Source organism: Macaca thibetana, chromosome 17 (assembly GCF_024542745.1).
Source record: "Macaca thibetana thibetana isolate TM-01 chromosome 17, ASM2454274v1, whole genome shotgun sequence".
NCBI lineage: Eukaryota > Metazoa > Chordata > Mammalia > Primates > Cercopithecidae > Macaca > Macaca thibetana.
In genome coordinates, this window is record NC_065594.1 from 26,839,762 (window position 1) to 26,865,753 (window position 25,992).

The window sequence follows — 25,992 nt, forward strand, 5'->3', positions numbered from 1 at the left end:
GCTGAAGTTACTTATCAGCTTAAGGAGATTTTGGGTTGAGACAATGGGGTTTTCTAAATATACAATCATGTCATCTGCAAACAGGAACAATTTGACTTCCTCTTTTCCTGATTGAATACCCTTTATTTCTTTCTCCTGCCTGATTGCCCTGGCCAGAACTTCCAATACTATGTTGAATAGGAGTGGTGAGAGAGGGCATCCCTGTCTTGTGCCAGTTTTCAAAGGGAATGCTTCCAGTTTTTGCCCATTCAGTATGATATTGGCTGTGGGTTTGTCACAAATAGCTCTTATTATTTTGAGATACATCCAATCAATACCGAATTTATTGAGAGTTTTTAGCATGAAGGGCTGTTGAATTTTGTCAAAGGCCTTTTCTGCATCTATTAAGATAATCATGTGGTTTTTGTCTTTGGTTCTGTTTATATGCTGGATTATGTTCATTGATTTGCGTGTGTTGAACCAGCCTTGCATCCCAGGGATGAAGCCCACTTGGTCATGGTGGATAAACTTTTTAATGTGCTGCTGGATTCGGTTTGCCAGTATTTTATTGAGGATTTTTACATCGATGTTCATCAGGGATATTGGTCTAAAATTCTCTTTTTTTGTTGTGTCTCTGCCAGGCTTTGGTATCAGGATGATGCTGGCCTCATAAAATGAGTTAGGGAGGATTCCCTCTTTTTCTATTGATTGGAATAATTTTAGAAGGAATGGTACCAGCTCCTCCTTTTACCTCTGGTAGAATTCAGCTGTGAATCCGTCTGGTCCTGGACTTTTTGTGGTTGGTAAGCTATTAATTATTGCCTCAATTTCAGAGCCTGTTACTGGTCTATTCAGGGATTCAATTTCTTCCTGGTTTAGTCTTAGGAGGGTGTATGTGTCCAGCAATTTATCCATTTCTTCTAGATTTTCTAGTTTATTTGCATAGAGGTGCTTATAGTATTCTCTGATGGTAGTTTGTATTTCTGTGGGATTGGTTGTGATATCCCCTTTATCATTTTTTATTGCATCTATTTGATTCTTCTTTCTTTTCTTCTTTATTAGTCTTGCTAGCGGTCTATCAATTTTGTTGATCTTTTCAAAAAACCAGCTCCTGGATTCATTTATTTTTTTTGAAGGGGTTTTTTTGTGTCTCTATCTCCTTCAGTTCTGCTCTGATCTTAGTTATTTCTTGCCTTCTGCTAGCTTTTCAATGTGTTTGCTCTTGCTTCTCTAGTTCTTTTAATTGTGATGTTAGGGTGTAAATTTTAGATCTTTCCTGCTTTCTCTTGGGGGCATTTGGTGCTATAAATTTCCCTGTACACACTGCTTTAAATGTGTCCCAGAGATTCTGGTATGTTGTGTCTTTGTTCTCATTGGTTTCAAAGAACATCTTTATTTCTCCCTTCATTTCGTTATGTACCCAGTAGTCATTCAGGAGCAGGTTGTTCAGTTTCCATGTAGTTGTGTGGTTTTGAGTGAGTTTCTTAATCCTGAATTCTAATTTGATTGCACTCTGGTCTGAGAGTTTGTTGTGATTTCTGTTCTTTCACATTTGCTGAAGAGTGCTTTACTTCCAAGTATGTGGTCAATTTTGGAATAAGTGCGATGTGGTGCTGAGAAGAATGTATATTCTGTTGATTTAGGGTGGAGAATTCTGTAGATGTCTATTAGGTCCACTTGGTGCAGAGCTGAGTTCAATTCCTGGATATCCTTTTTAACTTTCTGTCTCATTGATCTGTCTGATATTGACAGTGGGGTGTTAAAATCTCCCATTATTGTTGTGTGTGAGTCTAAGTCTCTCTGCAGGTCTCTAAGGACTTGCTTTATGAATCTGGGTACTCCCGTATTGGGTGCATATATATTTAGGATAGTTAGCTCTTCTTGTTGAATTGATCCCTTTACCATTATGTAATGGTCTTCTTTGTCTCTTTTGATATTTGTTGGTTTAAAGTCTGTTTTATCAGAGACTAGGATTGCAACCCCTGCCTTTTTTGTTTTCCATTTGCTTGGTAGATGTTTCTCCATCCCTTTATTTTGAGCCTATGTGTGTCTCTGCACCTGAGATGGGTCTCCTGAATACAGCACACTGATGGGTCTTGACTCTTTATCCAATTTGCCAGTCTGTGTCTTTTAACTGGAGCATTTAGCCCATTTACTTTTAAGGTTAATATTGTTGTGTGTGAATTTGATCCTGTCATTATGATGTTAGCTGGTTATTTTGCTCGTTAGTTGATGCAGTTTCTTCCTAGCTTCGATGGTCTTTACAGTTTGGCATGTTTTTGCAGTGGCTGTTACCAGTTGTTCCTTTCCATGTTTGGTGCTTCCTTCAGGAGCTCTTGTAGGGCAGGCCTGGTGGTGACAAAATCTCTCAGCATTTGCTTGTCTGTAAAGGATTTTATTTCTCCTTCACTTATGAAGCTTAGTTTGGTTGGCTATGAAATTCTGAGTTGAAAATTCTTTTCTTTAAGAATGTTGAATATTGGCCCCCACTCTCTTCTGGCTTGGAGAGTTTCTGCTGAGAGATCTGCTGTTAGTCTGATGGGCTTCCCTTTGTGTGTAACCCAACCTTTCTCTCTGGCTGCCCTTAACATTTTTTCCTTCATTTCAACTTTAGTGAATCTGACAATTATGTGTCTTGGAGTGGCTCTTCCTGAGGAGTATCTTTGTGGCATTTTTGATATTTCCTTAATTTGAATGTTGGCCTGCCTTTCTAGGTTGGGGAAGTTCTCCTGGATGTTATCCTGCAGAGTGTTTTCTAACTTGGTTCCATTCTCTCTGTCACTTTCAGGTACACCAGTCAGATGTAGATTTGGTGTTTTCACATAGTCCTATATTTCTTGGAGGCTTTGTTTGTTTCTTTTTACTCTTTTTTCTCTAAACTTCTCTTCTTGCTTCATTTCATTCATTTGATCCTCAATCACTGATAACCTTTCTTCCACTTGATCATATCGGCTACTGAAGCTGGTGCCATTTGTCACGTAGTTCTTGTGCCATGTTTTTCAGCTCCATCAGGTCATTTAAAGACTTCTTTACACTGATTATTCTAGTTAGCCATTCATCAAATCATTTTTCAAAGTTTTTAGCTTCTTTGAGATGGGTTGAAACTTCCTCCTTTAGCTAGGAGAAGTTTGATCGTCTGAAACCTTCTGCTCTCAACTCGACAAAGTCATTCTCTATCCAGCTTTGTTCCGTTGCTGGTGAGGAGCTGCATTCCTTTGGAGGCGGAGAGGCATTCTGATTTTTACAACTTTCAGCTCTTCTGCTCTGTTTTTTCCCCACCTTTGTGGTTTTATATACCTTTGGTCTTTGATGATGGTGACATACAGATGGAGTTTTGGTGTGGCTGTCCTTTCTGTGTGTTAGTTTTCCTTCTAAGACTCAGGACCCTCTGCTGCAGGTCTGTTGGAGTTTGCTAGAGGTCCACTCCAGACCCTATTTGCCTGGGTATCATCAGTGGAGGCTGCAGAACAGCAAATATTGCTGAACAGCAGATGTTGCTGCCTAATCATTCCTCTGGAAGCTTCGTCTGAGAGGGATACCTGGCCATGTGGGGTGTCAGTCTGCCCCTACTGGGGGATGTCTCCCAGTTAGGCTACTTGGGGGTCAGGGACCCATTTGAGGAGGCAATCTGTCCGTTCTTAGATCTCAAACTCCATGCTGGGAGAACCGCTACTCTCTTGAAAGCTGTCAGACTGGGACATTTAAATTTGCAGAGGTTTCTGCTGCCTTTTGTTTGGCTATGCCCAGCCCCCAGAGGTGGAGTCTATAGAGGTGGGCAGGCCTCCTTGAGATGTGGTGGGCTCCACCCAGTTCGAGCTTCCAGGCTGCTTTATTTACCTACTCAAGCCTCAGCAATGGCAGGCGCCCTTCCCTCAGTCTCACTGCTGCCTTGCAGTTTGATCTCAGACTGCTGTGCTAGCAATGAGTGAGGCTCTGTGGGCATGAGACCCTCTGAGCCAGGCACAGGATATAATCTCCTGGTGTGCCGTTTGCTAAGACTGTTGGAAAAGCACAATATTAGGGTGGGAGTGACCTGATTTTCCAGGTGCTGTCTGTCACAGCTTTCCTTGGCTAGGAATGGGAATTCCCTGACCCCTTGTGCTTCCCAGATGAGGCGATGCCTCTGTTTGCTTCAGCTCACACTCAGTGGGCTGCACCCACTGTCCTGCACCCACTGACAAGCCCCAGTGGGATGAACCCGGTACCCCAGTTGGAAGTGCAGAAATCACCCATCTTCTGCGTCACTCATGCTGGGAGTTGTAGACTGGAGCTGTTCCTATTCGGCCATCTTCTAGTCTTTAATTTTTAATCTGTATGATGAGAGGTGAATCCAGTGACTTTTTTAGATTGAAAAATTTTGAATCAAACTCAACTAAATACAAACAAAATATATAAAACTACAGTAATGAAGACGTTATGATATTGGTGAAAAAGGACAAGTAAATCAATGGAACAGAACAGATAATCCAGAAGTAGACCCACATATATATATTATTGTAAGTTCATTTTCTACAGAGATGCAAAGGGTATTGGAGGAAGGATATTCTTCTGAACAAATAATGCTGGAACAATTGGGTATCCAAATGCAGAAAATGAACTTCAATCCTTACCTCACACCATTTATAAAAACTAACCAGAAATGAAGCATAGACCTAAACTTCTAGAAGATGACATAGGAGAAAGTCTTAATGAGCTTGGGTTAGGCAAAGATTTCATAGATACCTACCACTGAAAACATAACCATAAAAGAAAAAAATGAATAAATTGAGCTTAATCAAAATTAAAAACTTCTGTTCCTTGAAATATACTTCTTAAGGAAGTAAAAACACAAGCTGCATCTGAAATAAAGGTCACATTTTGCTCATAGGAATGTTCTTCAGGTCCTTAAAAATCAGAACCTACTTGTAGAACATTTCACTTATGCATTTTGTCATATCAGATGATCCTGTATTTAATTGTTTTGGCTACTAAATGTCCTAATAAAATTTGCTGTTTTAAGAAAATGAATAAACAACATACTAAATTTTAGCAACTTTCACTTCATGTTTTAATCTTTAAAAGAGAGAGAGAGAGAAAAAAAAAGGCTGGAATTGATGAAAGTACATATATTGAGAGCAGTTATTGCCTGACTGCAAAGAAGCAAACCAAAATGGTAAGAAATAAGCATAAAAATTTAAAGACTATGGTAGTTGGGGTTATTTATTAAAGAGACAAACAACCTTTGACGTCTTATTAGTTCCCAAGAAATTGACCATATTAACATAAACACAAATGCAGAAGTTGATTTTTGTTCATTTTATTAAAATATATATTCTTAATTAGTCATCAAAACCATGAAGCAGTATATACTTTGCATCTTCAGTTTCAGAAATAGTAAGTGTGTAACATAGTTGCAAAATCAGATTTATTGAGGTATAATTTACATACACAAAATATGCCAATTTTAAGTGCACAGTTCAATACATTTTAACAGACATATTCACTCATATAATCACCACCATTAAGATATAGAACTTTTGGATCACTCCGGAAAGTTCTTTCATTCCCCTCTGTAGTCATTTCCCAACACCTCCACCCTCTGTTCTGCAGGCAACTACTGATCTACTTTTTGACTTTAAAGATTGATTTTGCCTTTTCTAGAATTTCATATGAAAGGAATTATGCAGTGCATCCTTTTGAGTCTGGCTTTTTCTCAGTGGAATAATTTTGAGATTTATCTATGTTGTTATATATATTAGGACATTTCCTTTTGATTGTCAAATAACATTCCATTGTAGGGATAGATCCCAATTTATTTATCCATGCACTTCTTTTTTTTTGATATTTGGGTTTTTGTAGTTTTTGGCCATTATGACTGAAGCTGCTATGGACATTCACATATAATGTTTTCATTTCTCTTGGGTATGAATATCTGGGAGTAGAATTGCTAAGTGTTATGGAAAGTGCATATTTAAGTTTATAAGAACTTCCAAATTTGTTTTCCAAAATGATTGTGCCATTTTACATTTTCACCAGTGGTGTTTAAGTGTTCCATTGCACTACATGCTTGCTGTCCCCTAATATTGTCAGTCTTTTACATTTTAACTATTCTAGTGGTGTATAATTGTAATTTAAGTTGTAAAATATTTACATCCCAAGTAGCTAAAATTAAGAAAAAGTTTAGAGTTGGATGGTGGTAAACATTTAATTACCTGTAAAATTTGGTAATCCAGAACAACTGACTTATCCCAAAACTTTTATATAATTGATATTTCAAAATGATGTAAAATCATATTACATGCTTTTTAGCTCTATTGTAATCTCCAGTTAAGAGTAAGTAAATAGTTCCAACTATTTAATGAACATTAATTTGACATTTCTTTTGTTTCCAACTTAATATAATCCAAATTTTACCCATAAAATGTAATATTTAAGAGTGGTATATATTGTGGGGAAAAACATGCTCTAAAAATAATGAAAAAGTACTCTAGTGATAATGATAGCTGTCAATCATTAAGAACTGACTGTATACTGTATACTATGCCAAAGGCTATATAAATATAATTTCATTTAATTCTTACAAAATGGGGTACATATTATTATTTTGATTTTACAAAGAAGGCAGTTAAGGAACTGAAACATGAAATACAAGGTTAAAAAATACTTGAATAAATAAATTGATAAAAGGAATGAATGAATAGAGCAAGGAAAGAATAAGCAAATAAGAATGTGGGCTTGTTGGCCGGGGGTGGTGGCTCACGCCTGTAATCCCAGCACTTTGGGAGGCCGAGGCGGGCAGATCATGAGGTCAGGAGATGGAGACCATCCTGGCTAACAGGGTGAAACCCCATCTCTACTAAAAATGCAAAAAATTAGCCAGGCGTGGAGGTGGGCGTCTGTAGTCCCAGCTACTCGGGAGGCTGCGGCAGGAGAATGGCGTGAACCCGGGAGGCGGAGCGTGCAGTGAGCCGAATTCGCGCCACCGCACTCCAGCCTGGGCTACTGAGCGAGACTCCGTCTCAAACAAACAAACAAACAAAAAGAATGTGGGCTTGTTTTTTTCAAACAAATTATATGTTATGGACTCTAAATCTCTTAATTTGGCTTCGATGACATTGGATTATTGAAAAATGAAACTATTTTGAGGAGTTGACCCCTAAAGTTTCCACAGTAACTTATTTAATTTTTTGATCTTTCTAGTACTTTTTTGCCTTATAATATAAAATTCGAATGTTTGTAATTAGTGTGAAATGAAATCCTTTCAAATATATGCCATCAGAAGGATGTGTTACAAATATACAATATTGCAAACATTTATTTTGTATGCTGAATAAGAAAAAATCAGTTATAATACAGTTTTAACGCAGTATCCAGTGTGTGAATTATTTAATGAAATATTTGATCTTTATTTTTTGTTCCCAGGGAGGTTATATTCAAAAGAAAAAAGAACTGTGGGGAATATGTATCTTTATTGCAGCAGTTGACCTAGATGAGATGCCATTCACTTTTACTGAGCTACAGAAAAACATAGAAATCAGGTAAAGTTTCTTGTATAAATATAAGCCTCTGCCATAAAAGGAAACTAATTCTGGACTTTCCTTTTAATAGACTTTAGTGAATTAGTGAGAAATGCTAAAATCAAGTAAAACGTAAAGAACTTGGGCCAAATAGTGAACTGCCGTTCTCTCATGGAGCTGTTATGAAAGTGTATTTATGCTGTATTTCTTTAAGATGTAGCAGTTTGTGTCCTGGAAAAATTTTCGTTGTGTCTCTCACTATTCATGTGTAAGCTTTCTTCATTGTGGCTGTTAATAAAGTGAACAGAAAAGCAAGGATTTGTAAATAGGCTTGTTTTACATTAAAATCTTTATATAAGTAGTTTGAGTTTATCTTAAAGGAATTTAGGTAAGGTTTATTAAAGCCTAAGATTGTTTTAACATAGAGAATATTATAGTTAAATGCATTTTTTCAGATTATATATTGATTTGAACATGCTACAATACTTGAGCCAGTAATTACTTAATAGGTGTTTGTTATTGAGTTTATAAGCCTCATAAGAAGAGCTTATTAATGTGTTTTCAATAATGTATGAACTTTATCTTCAGAAAGTATCCAGGACTTCCAGTCATTTTCTTTGCAACATATTTACAAAAATGCAACAGTATATATTTTTACCAAATAGGTAATTATGTTTCTCCTTGAACAAAGACATCTAGAATTAAACATAATTGATATTTTATTTAAATGAGATAGATTGAATTGTTGCATTTTTGAAATACTTTTTTTTTGCTATATCTAAATAAAAACAAAGGCCTTGCTTATTCATAAATATACAAAATAATAGAAATAACATAAATAGTTCGTAGAGTCAATACCTGCAACACCACAGGCACTCACTGCTTCTCTCCCTTCCTTGTTTTCTTCCCTTAAGTTTCCCCTAGAAAAAACGCTTTGTTGTAACAATTTAGTTTTCATGGTAATCTCAGGACAGGAATTCCCATATACCTGAAAAAAACTGGAACTGAGAGTAGTTCTTTAATAAATGCTATTCTGAGGCTTATTTCTTTTTCTCTGGATATATCTGCACATTTGTTCCTTTCTCTTTTCTCTTCTAATCAACATTCTGATCTTCTATTCTTTGTCATTTCTACTCTTTCTTTATTTGCTTTTTCACATAGCTTGTCCTGGCTTCCCCATTCCTTTCTGTATCATGGGAACTTTAATAACCTTTTGGTTCCCCTGCTGATTAGCTGAAGCTTTTATTTCCCCAGTTCTTACGATAAGTGTCTGATTGGTCCAGCCCATTTTTTTGAGTGAGGGCTATAACTCATTGGTTGCTGGACAGCCTATGGATGGGTCAGGTGACTATCTTTTGGTTCAGTTAGCTGCTTTGGTATAATTCCTTATACAAACTTCATGATTAGAAATTAGCATGTGAGATGTAGTTGATGATTGCTATCTTTAATATCCTGTTGGAAAATGTGTATATTGATGTTTCAAATAGGTTAATTTTTATGGAAAACAGTAACAAAGGATGATTTAAAGTTATTATTTAAACTGCTTAAATTTTTTAAATCAACTTTGCTTTTCTAAAAACAATTCAATTCTAAAATCATTGGTGGGGCAAATAAAGTATGCTTTTTGGTGTGCATCTCTGACAGGAGGGTGCCACAGGGCTCAGAGCAGGATGTTAGAGTCAAAGTAGGGTGAGGAGGGCATCCTTTATGTGGGGGCAACCCGATGTGGCTGCTTGGTGTGCAGTGTCAGAGACTAAGCAGGGTGTGCAGGCAGCCGGTGCAGGGAGTCAGAGCACAAGGGAGGTGAGGAGGGCAGCCTACTGTGGGGAGTCGGAGCCCTATCATGGTGAGGAAGTGTCTATGCTAAGGGGTGGGGTAAGTCCAAAACTAGGAGTCGGTTCTGAGAAGAACAGAAAAGTGTCCACATGGGGGAGGGGTGGCTTTGGAGGTGGAAGATGGTTACTTACAGGGGGATTGATTAAATGAGTAAGTAAACAGGATGAATGGGTTCCAGGTTTCCCACTGTCAAAGAAGAGTTACAAATATAGAAAGGGAAACACTAAAATGAAGCATATGGTTTTATATTGGAATTGGATAAATGGATGTGAACTCATGTTTTTTAAAACATATAGACAGATACAGAATAAATATACACATATCTCTTCATGACCCTTTGTTTTCTTATATTCTCAATGATAAATAGATATAAGCATAGGTATATAGATAATAGAGGTGTAAGTTGAAGGCTAATTGTTTTTGCAATAAGTAATTCCTTCCAAAGGATATAGTAGTGATTTGATGTAGAGCTAATAATCTTTTGAATTGAAATATCTATGATTTGAAAACAAAATAACAAAATTTTAAGGTTACTGATTTACTTTTTTCTATTCTTTCCTTTGTAGTGTCCATAAATTCTTTAACTTACTAAAGGAAATTGATACTAGTACCAAAGTTGATAATGCTATGTCAAGACTATTGAAGAAGTATGATGTATTGTTTGCACTCTTCAGCAAATTGGAAAGGTAAAGTAAACATTTTATTAGGGTTATACTCTGATTTTTTATGTCATTGTTCATTATTAGATTCTGGGAATTATTTAACACGTTTAGTAAAGTTAGTATTACTTCTTAAACTTGTCCCTTTTCATGTGAGCTTATTAATTCTTAGCTTTTGTATTTATCCAGTAATATGCATTCTGAATGCTTCCTGCAAAATTAACCGTTTTATTGTCCTTTCATGTCTTCCATTTGTTTTCAAAAACTTTAAGCTTATCTCCCATTGTAGCCTTCTCTGCCAGAAAACTTCTAGTTCTGAATAGAATGATGACATAAATTTAAACTTCTTCCTAATAGTGTTATTTATTTTGGAATGAGAAAACACTGGCAATGGAAGGTGTATGTGACCTATATTATGAAGTAACGATTTGTACTCCCAATGGTGGCTTAGAAGACTTTTTCCATTACAGTTCAAGTAGGAGCATAATGAATATGCTTAGGTTAAGTTTTTTCTATACTTTTCATCAAAACTGTAGTCTCCTACCCTAAATGTTTCAGCCCTTAATTTGGCATATGTCTGTTATCATGTTTGCTTTGAGGCTCATTCCATTTGCGGTTAAGAGAATATGAAAGTTACTGTGTTAGCTAAATAAGCAATTTGTAATAGCATGGTAAAGGGAGAAGGGTAAAAGAGGCATGTCCGTATTCTGGAGAGAATGAGGATGGAGATAGAGGTGGAAAGAAGCATCTCCTTAGGAGGATGCCTCTATTTTTCTCCCCCTTTTTCTTTTTTGATCACTAAAGCTTGACAACTGTGGTGGAGGATGAGAAAAAATAGAGAAAAAACTCAAAGGCCTAGGGCTTTTGAAGGAATGTCTTTTCTTGCCCCTGGTTTTAATTGTAATATGGTAGCATTGGCCATCTTTTTTTTTTTTTTTTTTTTTTTTTTTTTAGTCTTTTCTTGATGAGAATAGAAGCTTTTTGCACAGGAAAAAGGGGAATTTTAAATTATTAATGGAGATAAATTATCTAAATAATTTGCATAACAAACATGAACTAATTATAGACTACTTTGAAAACACAGAAAGACATAAATAAAATATGAATCGACCAAAATGTCAACGGTGGAGAGAATCACTTTTCGTGTTTTAGAATGTTTCTTTCCTTTGGGTATTGTTTCACACTGAGTAGAATATTATGTGTTTGTGTGTGTGTGTGTGTGTGTGTGTGTGTGTTTTGCTTTTAAAATTTACCTAATTGTGACTTTCTACATTTTTTTCTATTCTTTAAACTTGTTTATGACCTTTTAATTCATATCTGGTAGCTTATTTTAATATAATCCTAAATACAACGTTGCTTTAGAGATTTTTTTTGGTCACAATATTATTTAGACCCCTGAAAAACTGGAAACAACTGTGTATTCACAACTGAAGTTAAGCAATAAATATTAAACGTATCTAAACATAAAATGTTATAAATATAAAATAAAATGTGATAAAGAATAATGGCAATATTGGAAAGTGCTTCTAATGTTAAACAAACGAAGCAGGATATACTCTGATTATAACTGTGTGTAAGGAAGGAACCTAGACCACTAATGCATAGAATGGAAATGACTGGAGAGAAGTTTACCAAAATGTTAACCCAAGTTTTATATGAGTAACCTACATTTGTAAGGAGGATGTATTACCTCTCTAGTAAACAAAGCAAGCAAAAACTTCTTTAAGCCAACTTTAATGAGTATTCTGTACATATAAGTACTTCAAGATCTATAATCATCAGGGTTTTTTTTTTTTTTTCTAGATATAGAATTTGGGGACTCGTTGGTAGGAGTGATTTGGGGTACAGGTCTGATTTTTTTTTTCCTGCTATGGTAATTTTGACTGGATGCTTCCAAGTTGTTTGCTCTGCTGTATGGGATAAGGAATCTGCTTGGATATTTGTTTCTGTTGTAAGAAGCAGAAATTACATAGCGGACAAAACATTACATTGTATATGTTTAAGGGTGAAGGGTAACTATAGTCGTGATTTTGGTCAGAGAAAAAAACCATAGAAGGCAATGTTGGAATAGGGTTTACAAGAAAAACAGAAATTCACCAAGCAAAATCAGTGGGAACTGGGAGCAAGCATCTTAGAGATTAGCATGTGTACAAAGCCAAAGCAGTAATATCAGGATGTACTTTGATATTGCTAATGACTGAAAGGTAGGAAGGGATCAGATTGGTAGTAATCTTGGACTTTGCCCTGCAGGCAGTGGAAACTCCTTGAATGATTTTAAACTAGGGAGTAACAGTCGGATTTGGCCTCAAAAGACCACTCAGGACTTTGTAAAAGGGACTTAAAATTTTTATTGACAAATCATATGAGATAATTTAGAGTAAACTTTACTAACCTTAGGTGGATCAGCAGGGTTTTTCCTATCTTATTTTTACCTTTTTTTTTTTGAAGAGTAATTGAGAGGATTAACTGTGATACCAAAGCCTGTTTATTTCAGAGTGGGCTATATGAATGTATATGACTAGCAGTTAAATAGGTTTTTATGACCTGATCTAGGATTCTAACCAACTACAGTGTTACAAATGAACATAGGGAGTTCAGTCACTGTAATTAGATATTACAGTGATGTGAGATGTCATAAATTGGGAAAATCTACTTGAACTTTGTTTTGTAATGCTGTACATTTTTTGTTTTTAAAATGTATAGTTCTTAAAAGATGAATAAAGCATGAGAAAACTACTATGACTTCTAAACTATGAAAAAATGTTAAAAAATCATAATATTTTTCTTTTCAGGACATGTGAACTTATATATTTGACACAACCCAGCAGTTCGTAAGTAGTTCAGAGAACGTTATTTTTCTCTTTAAAAAAAAAAGATTTTTCTGGAATAATCTCAATCTTGATAGTTAGGGTTAGTTTGATCGATTATAGCAGGCTACTTCATAAATGAAGCCCATAGATTTAAGTCCTGTGTAGATTATTTATCTTCTCACAAAGAAAATAATATAAAATACATGCCTTGTACTACAAGGAAGAACTAATAAGGTGGAATTGATTCAGGGCAACATATCACCAACTCTGAGAAAAATGCAAATTCCTTGACTAAATCTTTATTGAGGGTCTGTTAAAGGCACTTTATTAACTAAGAATCAGCATAATTTCTGTGTAAGAATAAATGTAAAAATCTGTATTACAATTTCCAAATGATTATTTTAAATGTATAATGCATGCTCTAACAGTATGCCAATATAGAGCTCCAGAGTTTTTTCTTGGAAATGGAATGAGTAGTACATGAGATTTTCTGCCCCATTGGAGTAGTATTGAAGATTATTAATATAAAGGGAAATTGTATATTTACTGATTAATTGATATCAATCTATTAATTCCAACAAGTGAATGTCTATGGAAAGATTATTGAGGCAAAGTGTTAAATTGGCAAACTAAAGTCATCCAAACCTTCATTTTTCTGCTCAGTGTTGATAATTAATCAGAAAAAAAGAGCAAAAAATATTAAGGTAATTTGAAACAAAGTATATTATAGCATACTATGTCTTTTATATATTTTTATATTAGAATTGAAATATTCAGTATTTCTTTTACAAAATTTTTCTCTCAAAATATATACTTTTTTTCTTAATTTTTTTTTTGCAGCTTCTCATGGTCAAGAATGTATACTGTTCTGTAGGCTAAATATCATATCTTAGAATTATAAGATATAGAAACATTAAATGAATAGAGATAAATTCAGGTGTAAATTATGCACTTAAAATGGACTGCATTCTATTATGCATTTAACTAAGGTCATTTTTTTTTTAAATGCACAACAAGAAACAATGAAAAAGTATATCTGGAAAACTTTCTTTCAGTGATATATTTTTCCTGTTTTTTTCTGCTTTCTATTTGTTTAATAGGATATCTACTGAAATAAATTCTACATTGGTGCTAAAAGTTTCTTGGATCACATTTTTATTAGCTAAAGGTAAGTTCATTATATTTATTAAATGCTAATATTTCAAATGTAATGATTAAATTGGCATTCCTTTGGACTGAATTCCCCAATTTTTATTGAGTAATGTACTCCTCTCTCATTCTCTACATGGCTTATTAACTGTTAGCAAGTTCTTTTAATTCTGGTACTAGAAACAACCTTGGAAGTGCTTTATTTCATTTATGTTTCTAATATTCCATCTTTCCTTCCTTTCTTTTTTTTTAAATAATGATGTTACTGTTTTCATAAAAATGATATTTGCTCATGAAAAATAATTCAAATAAAATAATTTTGGTCAGGAAAGCACAAAGAAAAATTACCTAAAATCCACCCAGGAATAATTGGCATTAAAATTACATAATTGGGATGCAGTTAAAGTATAGAGTTTTTATTATTTTTGTTTGTTTATGCAAACAGTGTTAACTTGTTATCAGTTAAAATAATGGGTTATGAGATAGTAGTTGCAAGCCTCATAGTAACCTCAAACCAAAAAACATACAATGTAGACATGAAAAATAAAAAGCAAGAAACCAAAGCATATCACCAGATAAAATTAACTTCACTAAAGGAAGACAGAAAGGAAAGAAAGAAGGAAGAGAAGACCACAAAACTACCAGAAAACAAATAACAAAATGGCATGAGTAAGTCCTTACTTATCAATAATAACATTGAGCGTAAACGGACTAAAGTCTCCAGTTAAGAAAAACAAGACCCATTTGATCTGTATCCTACAAGAAACACACTTTGCCTATAAAGATACACGCCAACTGAAAACAAAGGGATGGAAAAATATATTCCATGCCCACAGAAACCAAAATAAGAGCAGGGGTCACTATACTTGTATCAGACAAAGATTTCAAAAACTTTAAGGACAAAGAAGGTCATTATATAATGATAAAGGGGTCAATTCAGCAAGAGGATATAACAGTGTTAAATATTTATGCAACGAATACTGGAACACCCAGATATATAAAGCAAATATTATTAGAGCTGAAGAGACACACAGGCCCCAATACAATAGAAATAGCTGGAGACTTCAACACCCCACTTTCAGCATTGAACAGATCTTCCAGACAGAAAAGCAACAAAGAAACATCAGACTTAATCTGCATTATATAGACCATATGAATCTAATAGATATTTATAGACCATTTCATCCAAGAATATACATTCTTCTCCTCTGCATATTACTCATTCTCAAGGATAGACCATGTGTTAGGCTTAAAACATTAAAAAAGCATGAAATAATATCAAGCATATTTTCTGATCACAATAGAATAAAACTAGAAATTAATAACAAGGTATTTTGGAAACTGTACAGACACATGGAAATTAAACAACATGCTCCTGAATGACCATGGGTCAATGAAGAAATTAAGAGGGAAATTAAAAAAATTTTTGAAACAAATGATAAGGGAAACTTATAACCAAAACCTATGGGATACAGTAAAAGCAGTACAAAGAGGGAAGTTTATAGCTGTAAGTGCCTACATCACAAAGAGGAAAACTTCTTTTTTTAAAAAAAATTTTATTTCAGATTTGGGGGTACATGTGATGGTTTGTTACATAGGTAAACTTGTGTCACAGGGGTCTGTTGTACCGCTTATTTCTTCACCCAGGAATTAAGCCCAGTATCCAATAGTTATCTTTTCTGTTCCTCTCCCTCCTCCCACCTTCCACCTTCAAGTAGACCCCAGTGTCTGTTGTTTCCTTCTTTGTGTTCTTAAGTTTTCATCATTTAGCTCCCACTTATAAGTGAGGTCATGCAGTATTTAGTTTTTTGTTCCTGCATTAGTTTGCTAAGGATAATAGCCTCCAGCTCCATCCATGTTCCTGTGAAAGACAGGATCTCATTCTTTTTTATGGGCTGCATAGTATTCCATGGTGTTTATGTACCACATTTTCTTTATCCAGTCTGTCATTGATGAGCATTTAGGTTGATTCCATGTCTTTGCTATTGTGGATAGTGCTGGAGTGAACATTTACATGCTTGTGTCTTTATGGTAGAATGATTTATATTCCTTCGGGTATGTACCCAGTAACAGGATTGCTGGATCCAAGGGTAGTTCTGCTTTTAGCTCTTTGTGGAATCATCAGACTGCTTTCTACAATGTGTGAACTAATTTACACTCCCACCAACAGTGTATAAGTGTTCTCTTTTCTTTGCAACCTCACTACTATCTGTCATTTTTTGACTTTTTAGTAATAGCCATTCTAACGGGTGTGAGATGGTATCTCATTGTGGTTTTGATTTACATTTCTCTAATGATCAGTGATATGGAGCTTTTTTTCATATGCTTATTGTCTGCATCTACGTCTTCTTTTGAAAAGTGTCTCTTCATGTGCCTCGCCCACTTTTTAATGGGGTTTGTTTTTTTCTCTTGTAAATTTGTCTAAGTTCCTTATAGATGCTGGATATTAGACCTTTGTCAGATGCATAGTTTGCACAATTTTCCTCCCATTCTGTAGTTTGTTTACTCTGTTGATTGTTTCTTTTGCTGTGCAGAAGCTCTTGAGTTTAATTTGATCCCACTTGTCAATTTTTGATTTTGTTGTGATTACTTTTGGTGTCTTTATCATGAAGTCTTTGCCCATTCCTATGTCCAGGATCTATCCTTTTTGTTTTTTTTTTGAGACAGAGTCTCACTCTGTTGCCCAGGCTGGAGTGCAGTGGCAAAATCTTGGCTCACTGCAACCTCTGCCTCCCGGGTTTAAGTGATTATCTTGCCTCAGCCTCCTGAGTAACTGGGACTACAGGTGTGCACCACCATGCCCGGCTAATTTTTGTATTTTTACTAGGGATGGGGTTTTACTATGTTGGCCAGGCTGGTCTTGAACTCCTGACCTCAGGTGATCCATGATCCTCAGCCTCCCAAAGTGCTGGGATTACAGGCATGAGGCACCACACCTGGCCATATTTAATTCATCTTGAGTTGATTTTTGTACATGGTGTAAGGAATGTCCAGCTTCAATCTTCTGCATATGGCTAGCCACTTATGCTAGCACCAGTTGTTGAAATGAGAGTCTTTTCCCCATTGCTTGTTTTTATCAGCTTTGTCAAATAGATCAGCTGGTCCTAGGTGTGCAGCCTTATTTCTGGGTGCTCTATTCTGTTCCATTGGTCTACACTATTCTGAAAAAAATGTGCCTGTGCCTGTTTTTGTACCAGTAACATGCTGTTTTGGTTACTGTAGCCCTGTAGTATAGTTTGAAGTTGGATAATGTGATGCCTCCAGCTTTGTTCTTTTTGCTTAGAATTGCCTTGGCTATTCGGGCTCTTTTTTGGTTCCATTGGAATTTTAAAATAGTTTTTTCTATGTCTGTGAAGAATGTCATTGGTAGTTTGATAGGAATAGCATTGAATCTGTAAATTTTTGGGGGCAGTGTGGCCATTTTAATGATATTGATTCTTCCTATCTGTGGGCATGGGATGTTTTTCCATGTGTTTGTGTCATCTCTGATTTCTTTGAGCAGTGTTTTGAAATTCTTGTTGTAGAGAGCTTTCACCGCCCTGGTTAGTTGTATTCCTATGTATTCTTTTTGTGGCAATTTTTAATGGGATTGCCTTTCTGATTTGGCTCTCAGGTTTGCTCTTGTTGGTGTATAGAAATACTAGTGATTTTTATACGTTGATTTTGTATCCTGAAACTTTACTGAAGTTGTTGATCAGCTGAAGGAGCTTTTGGGCTCTAAGTCTATAGGGTTTTCTAGATATAGAATCATGTCATCTGCCACAGAGATAGTTTGACTCCCTCTCTTCCTATTTTGATGCCCTTTATTTCTTTCTCTAACCTGAGTGCTCTGGTTAGGACTTCCAATACTTTGTTGAATAGGAGCAGTGAAAAAGGGCACACTTGTCTTGTGCCAGTTTTCAAAGGGAATGCTTCAAGCTTCTGCCCATTCAGTATGATGTTGGCTGTGGGTTAGTTATAGGTGAAAAAAGAGGAAAAACTCAAACAATCTAACATTGCATCTTAAAGAAGTATAAAAATAAGAGCAAATCAAACCCCAAATTAGTAGAAGAAAAGAAAGATCAGAGCAGAAATAAATGAAATTGCAATGAAAAAAAATTGCAAAAGATCAATGAAACAAAGTGTTTTTATTTAAAAGTTAAACAAAATTGACAAGCCTTTAGCTAGATTAACTAAGGGAAAAAGAGAGAAGATACAAATAAAACCAGAAATGAAAAAGGAGATATTACAACTGATACTGCAGAAACTAAAATTATAGAAGTCATTAGTGGCTTCTATAAGGAACTATATGCCAATAAACCGGAAAATATAGAAGAAATGGGCAAATTTCTAGACATGTACAACTTACCAAGATTCAACCAGGAAGAAATCCAAAACCTGAACAGAACAATAACAAGTAATGAGATTGAAGCCATAAAAAGTCTCCTAGTAAAGAAAAGCCCGGGACCTGATGGCTTCACCGCTGAATTGTACCAAACATTTAAAGAAAAACTAATATCAATCCTACTTAGAGTATTCTGAAAAATAGAGTAGGAAGAAATACTTCCAAACTCATTCTATAAGGCCTGTATTACCCTGGTAATACCCTGTATTACCAAAACCAGATAAAGACACACTACAAAAAGAAAACTACAGGCCAGTATTTCTGAGGAATATTGATACATAAATCTTCAACAAAACACTAGCAAACTGAATTCAATAATACATTAGATAGATCATTCATTATATCCAAGTGGGATTTATCCCTGCAATGCAAGGATGGTTCAACATACACAAATCAATGTGGTATGTCATATCAACAGAATGAAGGACAAAAATCATATGATCCTTTCAACTGATGCTGAAAAAGCATTTGATAAAATTCAGCATCCCTTCATGATCAAAACCCGAAAAAAACTGAGGATAGAAGGAACATACCTTAACATAATAAAAGCCATATATAACAGACCCACAGCTAGTATAATACTTAATGGGGAAAAACTGAAAGCCTTTCCTCTAAGATCTAGAACATGACAAGGATGTCCACTGTCACCACTGTTATTCAGCGTAGTACTGGAAGTCCTAGATAGAGTAGTCAGACAAAAGATATAAAGGGAATCCAGATTGGAAAGGAAGAAGTCAAGTTATCCTTGTTTGCAGATGATACAATCTTATATTTGGAAGAACCTAAAGACTCCACAAGAAAACTATTATAACTAATAAACAAGTTCAGTAAAGTTAAAGGATAGAAAATCAACATATGAAAATCAGTAGTGTTTCTGTATGCCAACAGTGAATAATGTGAAAAAGAAATTTTAAAAGTAATCCTATTTACAATAGCTACACATAAAATAAAATGCCTAGGAATTAACCACAGAAGTGAAAGATCTCTATAATAAAAACCATAGAATACTGATGAAAGAAATTGAAGAGCACACCAAAAAAATGGAAAAATATTTTATGTTGTTCATGGATTGGAAGAATTAATATTGTTAAAATGTCCATACTACCCAAAGCAATCTATAGATTCAATGCAATTCCTATCAAAATACCAATGACATTCTTCACAGAAACAGAAAAAAATAGTCCTAAAATTTGTATGGAACTACAAAAGACCCAGAATAGCAAAAGCTATCCTAAGCAAAAAGATGACATTGCTTGACTTCAAATTATACTACAGAGCTATAGTAACTAAAACAGCATGGTACTGGCATAAAAGCAGACACATAGACCAATGGAGCAGAATAGAGAGCCCAGAAACAAATCCAGACACTTACAGTGAACTCATTTTTGACAGTGACCAAGAACATAGTCTGGGGAAAAGACAGTCTCTTCAATAAATGGTGCTGGGAAAACTGGATATCCATATGCAGAATAATGAAACTAGACCCCTATCTGTCACCATATACAAAAATCAAATCAAAATGATTAAGGACTTAAATCTAAGACCTCAAAATATGAAACTACTATAATAAAACATTGGGGAAAATCTCCAGGACATTGGTCTGGGCAAAAATTTCTTGAGAGATACCTCACAGACAGGCAACCAAAGCAAAAATGGACAAATGAGATCACATCAAGTTAAAAAGCTTCTGCATAGCAAAGGATACAATGAATGAAGTGAAGAGACAACCCACATTCTGTGGGAAAAAATATTTGCAAACTACCCCTCTGACAAGTAATTAATAACCAGAATATGTAAGGAACTCAAACAACTCTATGGGAAAAAATCTAATAATCTGACCAAAAAATTGGCAAAAGATTTGAATACACATTTCTCAAAAGAAGACATACAAATGACGAACAGGTATACGAAAGGGTGCTCAACATCAGTGATCATCAGAGAAATGCACATCAAAACTACAATGAGATATCTATCTCACTGCAGTTAAAATGGCTGATATTCAAAAGACAGGCAATAACAAATGCTGGCTAGGATGTGGAGAAAAGAGAACCCCTGTACACTGTTGGTGGGAATGTAAATTAGTACAACTACTATAGAGAACAGTTTGGAGGTTTCTCAAAAAAATTAAAAATTGAGCTGCCATATTATCCAACAATCCCACTGCCAGGTATATAGCCAACAAAAGGAAGTCAGTATATCAAAGAGATATCTGCACTCCTATGTTTGTTGCAGCACTGTTTACGATAGCTAAGATTTGGAAGCAACTTAAGTGTCCATCAACAGATGAATTGATAAAGAAAATATGATACATATACACAATGGGGTACTATTCAGTCATAAAAAAGAATGAGGTCTAGTCATTTGCGACAACATGGATGGACCTGGAGATCATTTATGTTAAATGAAATAAGCCGGGTACAGAAAGACAAACATATATTCTCATTTATTTGTAAGATCTAAAACTCAAATCTGAACTCATGGACCTAGGGAGTAGAAGGATGGGAATGGCGGGGGCGGGGGGCGGATTTGGGGGAGGTGAGGATGGTTAATGGGTCCAAAAACATAGAAAAAATGAATAAGACCTGTTTGATAGCACAACAGGGTGACTTTAGTCAATAATACCTTAATTGTACATTTTAAAATAACTTAAAGAGTGTAATTGGATTGTTTGTAACTCAAAGGATAAATGCTTGAGGAGATGGATATCCCATTCTCCATAATGTGATTATTTCACATTGCATGCCTGTATCAAAACATCTCACATACCCCATAAATATATGTATTATATACCTACAAAAATTAAAATTTAAAAAATTATGTAATTGTCATTCCAGATATACCTTCATATATACATTTTGATTAAAAAGATGGGTAGTTGAGTGCATTCACGAATATAATTTTCTAAAACTAGGTTCATATTATAGTGCTACCTTCAAAATATAAAAATTAATTTCACTGAAACTTTACAGAAGAAAATAAAGAGAAATGGAAGGAATTGCTTAAATTTAGATAAATATTTTGTCACTTTAAGTGATATTATTTCAAAAAATATTTCTCTAAGATTATGAAAAAATTAAGAGGTCTTTGTTTGTGTTTTTATTTAAAGCAATATACATTAATCTGCTTTGAAGAAGGTTACTATCCTCACTCTACCTGTTGCTTCCCCCTCTCCATTTTCAGATTAGTACGTTTTATTGTTATGACGTTATCAAGTATTATAACATTTAAATTCTATTTTGTCATTATAATTATTGTACTTGGTTAGTCTCAGTTCTGTGTTTAAATGGATTCTAAGGTTATCGTAACTCCTATGTTATAGTTTTTCCATTTCTCAGTTCTTTATTTTTATTCGTCTCTTAGCTGGGCTGTATTTTACCATCAAGAAGTTTTTAAAAATATGCTTTTTGGTTCCATGTCCTTTATGTTTGACATGTTTATGAGTCATGTCTATAGCTTTTATACTTGAAGGACAGCTTTGTCATGTATTCTATTCTTGTGTCATATTTTGTTTTCCTAAGGACAATATTTTCTGGCATTGAACATTGCTGTTAAGAAAACAGACTAGCTTAATTCCCCTCCTCATTTACTTCCTAAAGAATTTTTTTTAAACTTTGAGGTTTAATACCTTAACCAGGATAATATTTCTTGATTATGTTATTCTGTAGTAGCTTTTTTTTTTTTGAGCACCGTATCCTTTTTTAAACTGAAGGTTCTGCTGTTCATTTTAGAAAATCTTAACATACTCTATTTAAAAATATTCTATTCAGCTAGGTTGTTCTATACCATTGTATTTTGGGAACATTTTCTTATGTTGGATTGCTTTTGTTCTCCCTATTTATTGTCTTCTCTCATATTATTCTGAATTTTAAAATCTTTTTCTTAAGTATTGGCTGTTTTTATCTCAAGCATTTTTTCCATTTTGAGCTTAACTATTTTTGTAATGGTGTTATTTGGTCCTCAGCTTTTTTCTTAGCTTGTCTAGTTCCTTGCTTTTATATAATTTGTTCATTAAGTTCCTTTTTATGATACATTTTTATTGAATTGGATTTATAATAGACTGAATTATTCAATAATATGTATTTGGATCACCAAACAAATATATTGAGAATAGCAAGTGGATTTTAACTCTCCCGGTAACCCAGATCAATTGCTAGTGGCTTTCTGGCCCATTGTGTTAAGAAGGACTGTAGGTTAGCATCAGGTCTCTGCAGGGAGGGGTACACTTAGTGATGGCTGCCACGTAAAAGCTATGAGATGGTGATGGTGATGCTACCCTCTTATCTCAGAGGCACGTTTACATTTCATATAGTACATTACAGGTGACTAAAGGTCATGGTTGTGCATCAGAGAGGGTAAGATGATGATTAGGAGAAGCTTCAATATTACCATTTATTTATTGATTCAACAGTTATTTATTAGAATTTACAATGTCTCAAGCATGATACTAGGTGCTAGGATAAAGTGGTGGAAGAAATATATGGTCCCTGCTCAGATAGAACTTATAGTCAAGTAAGGGAGATAGACATTAAATGAACAATCACAGAAATACTTAACTACATTTGTGATAAGGAATGTAAAGGGAAAGTGTATTCCCCCAATGGGTTTGTCCTGCTGGCTGCACAGACAAAATCAATCCACGAAGATTGTGGCATTGCAGTAGAGAGAGTTTAATTGACCACTAGACTGACCCATGTGGGAGAACTGGAGTTATCACTCAAATCAGCCTCAGCTTGTTAAGTTCTTAGTGCAGGAACTCAGGGCATTTTCTTCTTTGAGATTATCTTTCAGGTTGGGTTCTCTGTCTGATTTTTTCCCCCTTCTTATGTTGTGATTCTTTTTTGATTTTCTATGTTTAATAATCACTGTGCTTTTCTCCCTCATATTGCTGGGACTGTATGTGTGTAACCCTGACTTGGCATTCTGTTTTCTCTGATTTAATGTGAGTGAATATCCCTTCACTCTGCACTTAATCTGTGACTTGTTTATGTTCCCCAAAGAGCTATGGTATGGCAGCAGGCATTTTTATTATATCTACTTTTAGTCAGGAGGTAAGGGAGAAAGTAGATAATTCAACTGTAATCATACAAGCGGTTGTTGTTCTGAGTTTTTGTTAGAATGAACTTTATAACAAAACACTTCTAGTGGCAGTTTTATCTTTTTTCTATAGCGAATTGTTTTGGGATTCAAATTGTCCCCAGTTCAACACAGTATGCTAGAGTCTCTATGCTGTCAAAAAAAAAATAAGCTATAGTTGTTTACTTCCTCCATTTTACCCTTTTCTCAGCAGCAGTTTCTCCCTCCAAGTCAGAGAGCAAAAGATGAGGATACCCTTTGAGTTAGTCTCTCTCAGTCTCTCATTTGGTATTGGTACCAGCACTTTAATACCTAATAAAATGAAAGCAAAAGAATGTACTTGAGAGAGATTCTTTCATCTGACTTCATTTAACCGTTTTTACCTAGAAATCCATGATGTCGTTCTTTACCACTATGGTGTTTTGAAATAACTTATTTGTGAATATATTGCAAACATATGTTTTGCACCATACCATTATATCTAGAAAACCTATAAAAATGCAAGGTTATCTGTTTTCTCACAAAGTTTCTGCACTTCCAGTTTTTGTTGAGATTTTTACTGGTTTAGCAGTCAGATACTCAGAAGATAGCAAGTGAATCAAACTGAACTTCTCTTTTAAAAATAATGTATAACATGGAGCCATAAGCAAATTTGTGATAGTTATCATGTAAAATAAAATGTAAAATAAAATACTATGTAATAGTGTGTGTTTTATCATGATTTGTATATTTTATGTAGCTACACTATTTGTTTTCTTGGGTATCTGTTACATGCATTTATTTTTCTCACAGCCATCTAGTTGTGTATATATTCTAATAACTTTAAAGATTTTATGGTGAACAATTATTTTATAGATGACTTTAAATTTATATACTAATTTTGTTATCTCTTAATGGTTTTATTATAAGATTTTAGAGGGGTTGAAATTAAAAATATATAAGGTTTAGATATAAATAATTGGAATAAAATCATAATTTTATAAATAAAATAATTATTTTAAATTTTTAGATAGTGAGAATAAATCGAATAATTGGAATTAGAATAAATTCTAATAAACTTAGTGATTTTATATAATAAATATAATACTTTATAAAATTGGAATTAAATATTTTAATTCTAATTATATTATAAATAAAATATTTATTATACAAACATAAAGAAAATATTTATAAAATTAGAATTATAAATTTTTTTTTTTTTTTTTTGAGATGGAGTCTCGCTCTGTTGCCCAGGCTGGAGTGCAGTGGCGCGATCTTGGCTCACTGCAAGCTCTGCCTCCCAGGTTCACGCCATTCTCCTGCCTCAGCCTCTGGAGTAGCTGGGACTACAGGTGCCCACCACCACGCCTGGCTAATTTTTTGTATTTTTAGTAGAGACGGGGTTTCACTGTGTTAGCCAGGATGGTCTCGATCTCCTGACCTAGTGATCCGCCCATCTCGGCCTCCCAAAGTGCTGGGATTACAGGCGTGAGCCACCACACCCAGCCCAAATAAATTTTAAAAAGCAAAATTTATAATGATTTTAGACATACAGAATTATTATAGAAATACTTAAATGTAAAATTCTCATAGTAGACTTAACACTTGATTTATAACTCCATAACTTTATATATTTCTATTTTATATATTTTATACCTTTTAAAACAGATTTCTTTTTGCAAAAAAAAGAAAGAAAATCTTTACCATGCTCATAGTTGAAGGAATGAATTTATGGATATACTCTACCCTGCAATTTTCTCTGATACAGAGATCTGAATCTCTAACTTTCTTTAAAAATGTAAAATTTTTTTTTTCAGGGGAAGTATTACAAATGGAAGATGATCTGGTGATTTCATTTCAGTTAATGCTATGTGTCCTTGACTATTTTATTAAACTCTCACCTCCTGTGTTGCTCAAAGAACCATATAGTAAGTATTTAATTTATGCCCCTTTTACTTTCTCATTCGGCAGTTGCTTATTGAATGTCTAGTGGGTTCCAAACATGGTTCTAAGGCTGACAGGATGATAAAAAATAAATCAGACATGGACTTTGCCCTTAAGTAGTGTAAGTTATAGAAGGAAAGATAAGACATGTAAACAAATGATTAGAGTATATGGTAGAAAGTGGTTTGGGTCAAAATACAACAAATGGAGGTTCAGGAGACAAGAAAGTTTTTCCAGCTGTAGAAGACCAAAGAATACTGTGTAAAAGAAGTAGTATTTGAAATTAACGTGGAAGACTGGTTAGGATTGGGGAAAGGCATTCTCAGTAAATATGTTGGGAGAGGGCATGCCCAGTGAAGAAAAGCAAGAAACAAGAAAAAGATATGAATGAAATTGTGTGGGAAGAGTGGCCTATTATATGGGAAACAGCTTAACTAAGTTTTTATTACTATTGGATGTTGTAATAACTATGTTTTTTTTGTATATAAGCTGTAACTCATACTATTTCAGTGGGTGATGAGTAGTGAGATGGGAAGTACATTTAAATAAAAATAACTTGCTAATATAATTAGATAGCATTAAAGAAGTATGAGTGGCTGGGCTCGGTGGCTCAAGCCTGTAATCCCAGCACTTTGGGAGGCCGAGACGGGCGGATCACGAGGTCAGGAGATCGAGACCATCCT

General features: G+C 34.7%; 2 protein-coding genes across 4 annotated transcripts in view; one reads left to right on the forward strand and one right to left on the reverse strand.

Annotated features, from left to right (window-relative positions):
- The window catches only part of MED4 (mediator complex subunit 4), a 1,135,161-nt gene that overhangs the window by 271,522 nt on the left and 837,647 nt on the right, over positions 1–25,992 (reverse strand). The gene's annotated exons all lie outside the window — the stretch shown is intronic.
- Positions 1–25,992, forward strand: part of RB1 (RB transcriptional corepressor 1) — a 175,546-nt gene that overhangs the window by 35,186 nt on the left and 114,368 nt on the right. For all 3 annotated transcript variants that reach the window (XM_050766265.1, XM_050766262.1, XM_050766263.1), the window contains 5 exons: positions 7,381–7,496; positions 9,878–9,997; positions 12,763–12,801; positions 13,881–13,948; positions 25,183–25,293. In XM_050766265.1, coding sequence (XP_050622222.1) covers positions 7,381–7,496; positions 9,878–9,997; positions 12,763–12,801; positions 13,881–13,948; positions 25,183–25,293 — 454 coding nt within the window. The remainder of the gene's footprint in view (positions 1–7,380; positions 7,497–9,877; positions 9,998–12,762; positions 12,802–13,880; positions 13,949–25,182; positions 25,294–25,992) is intronic.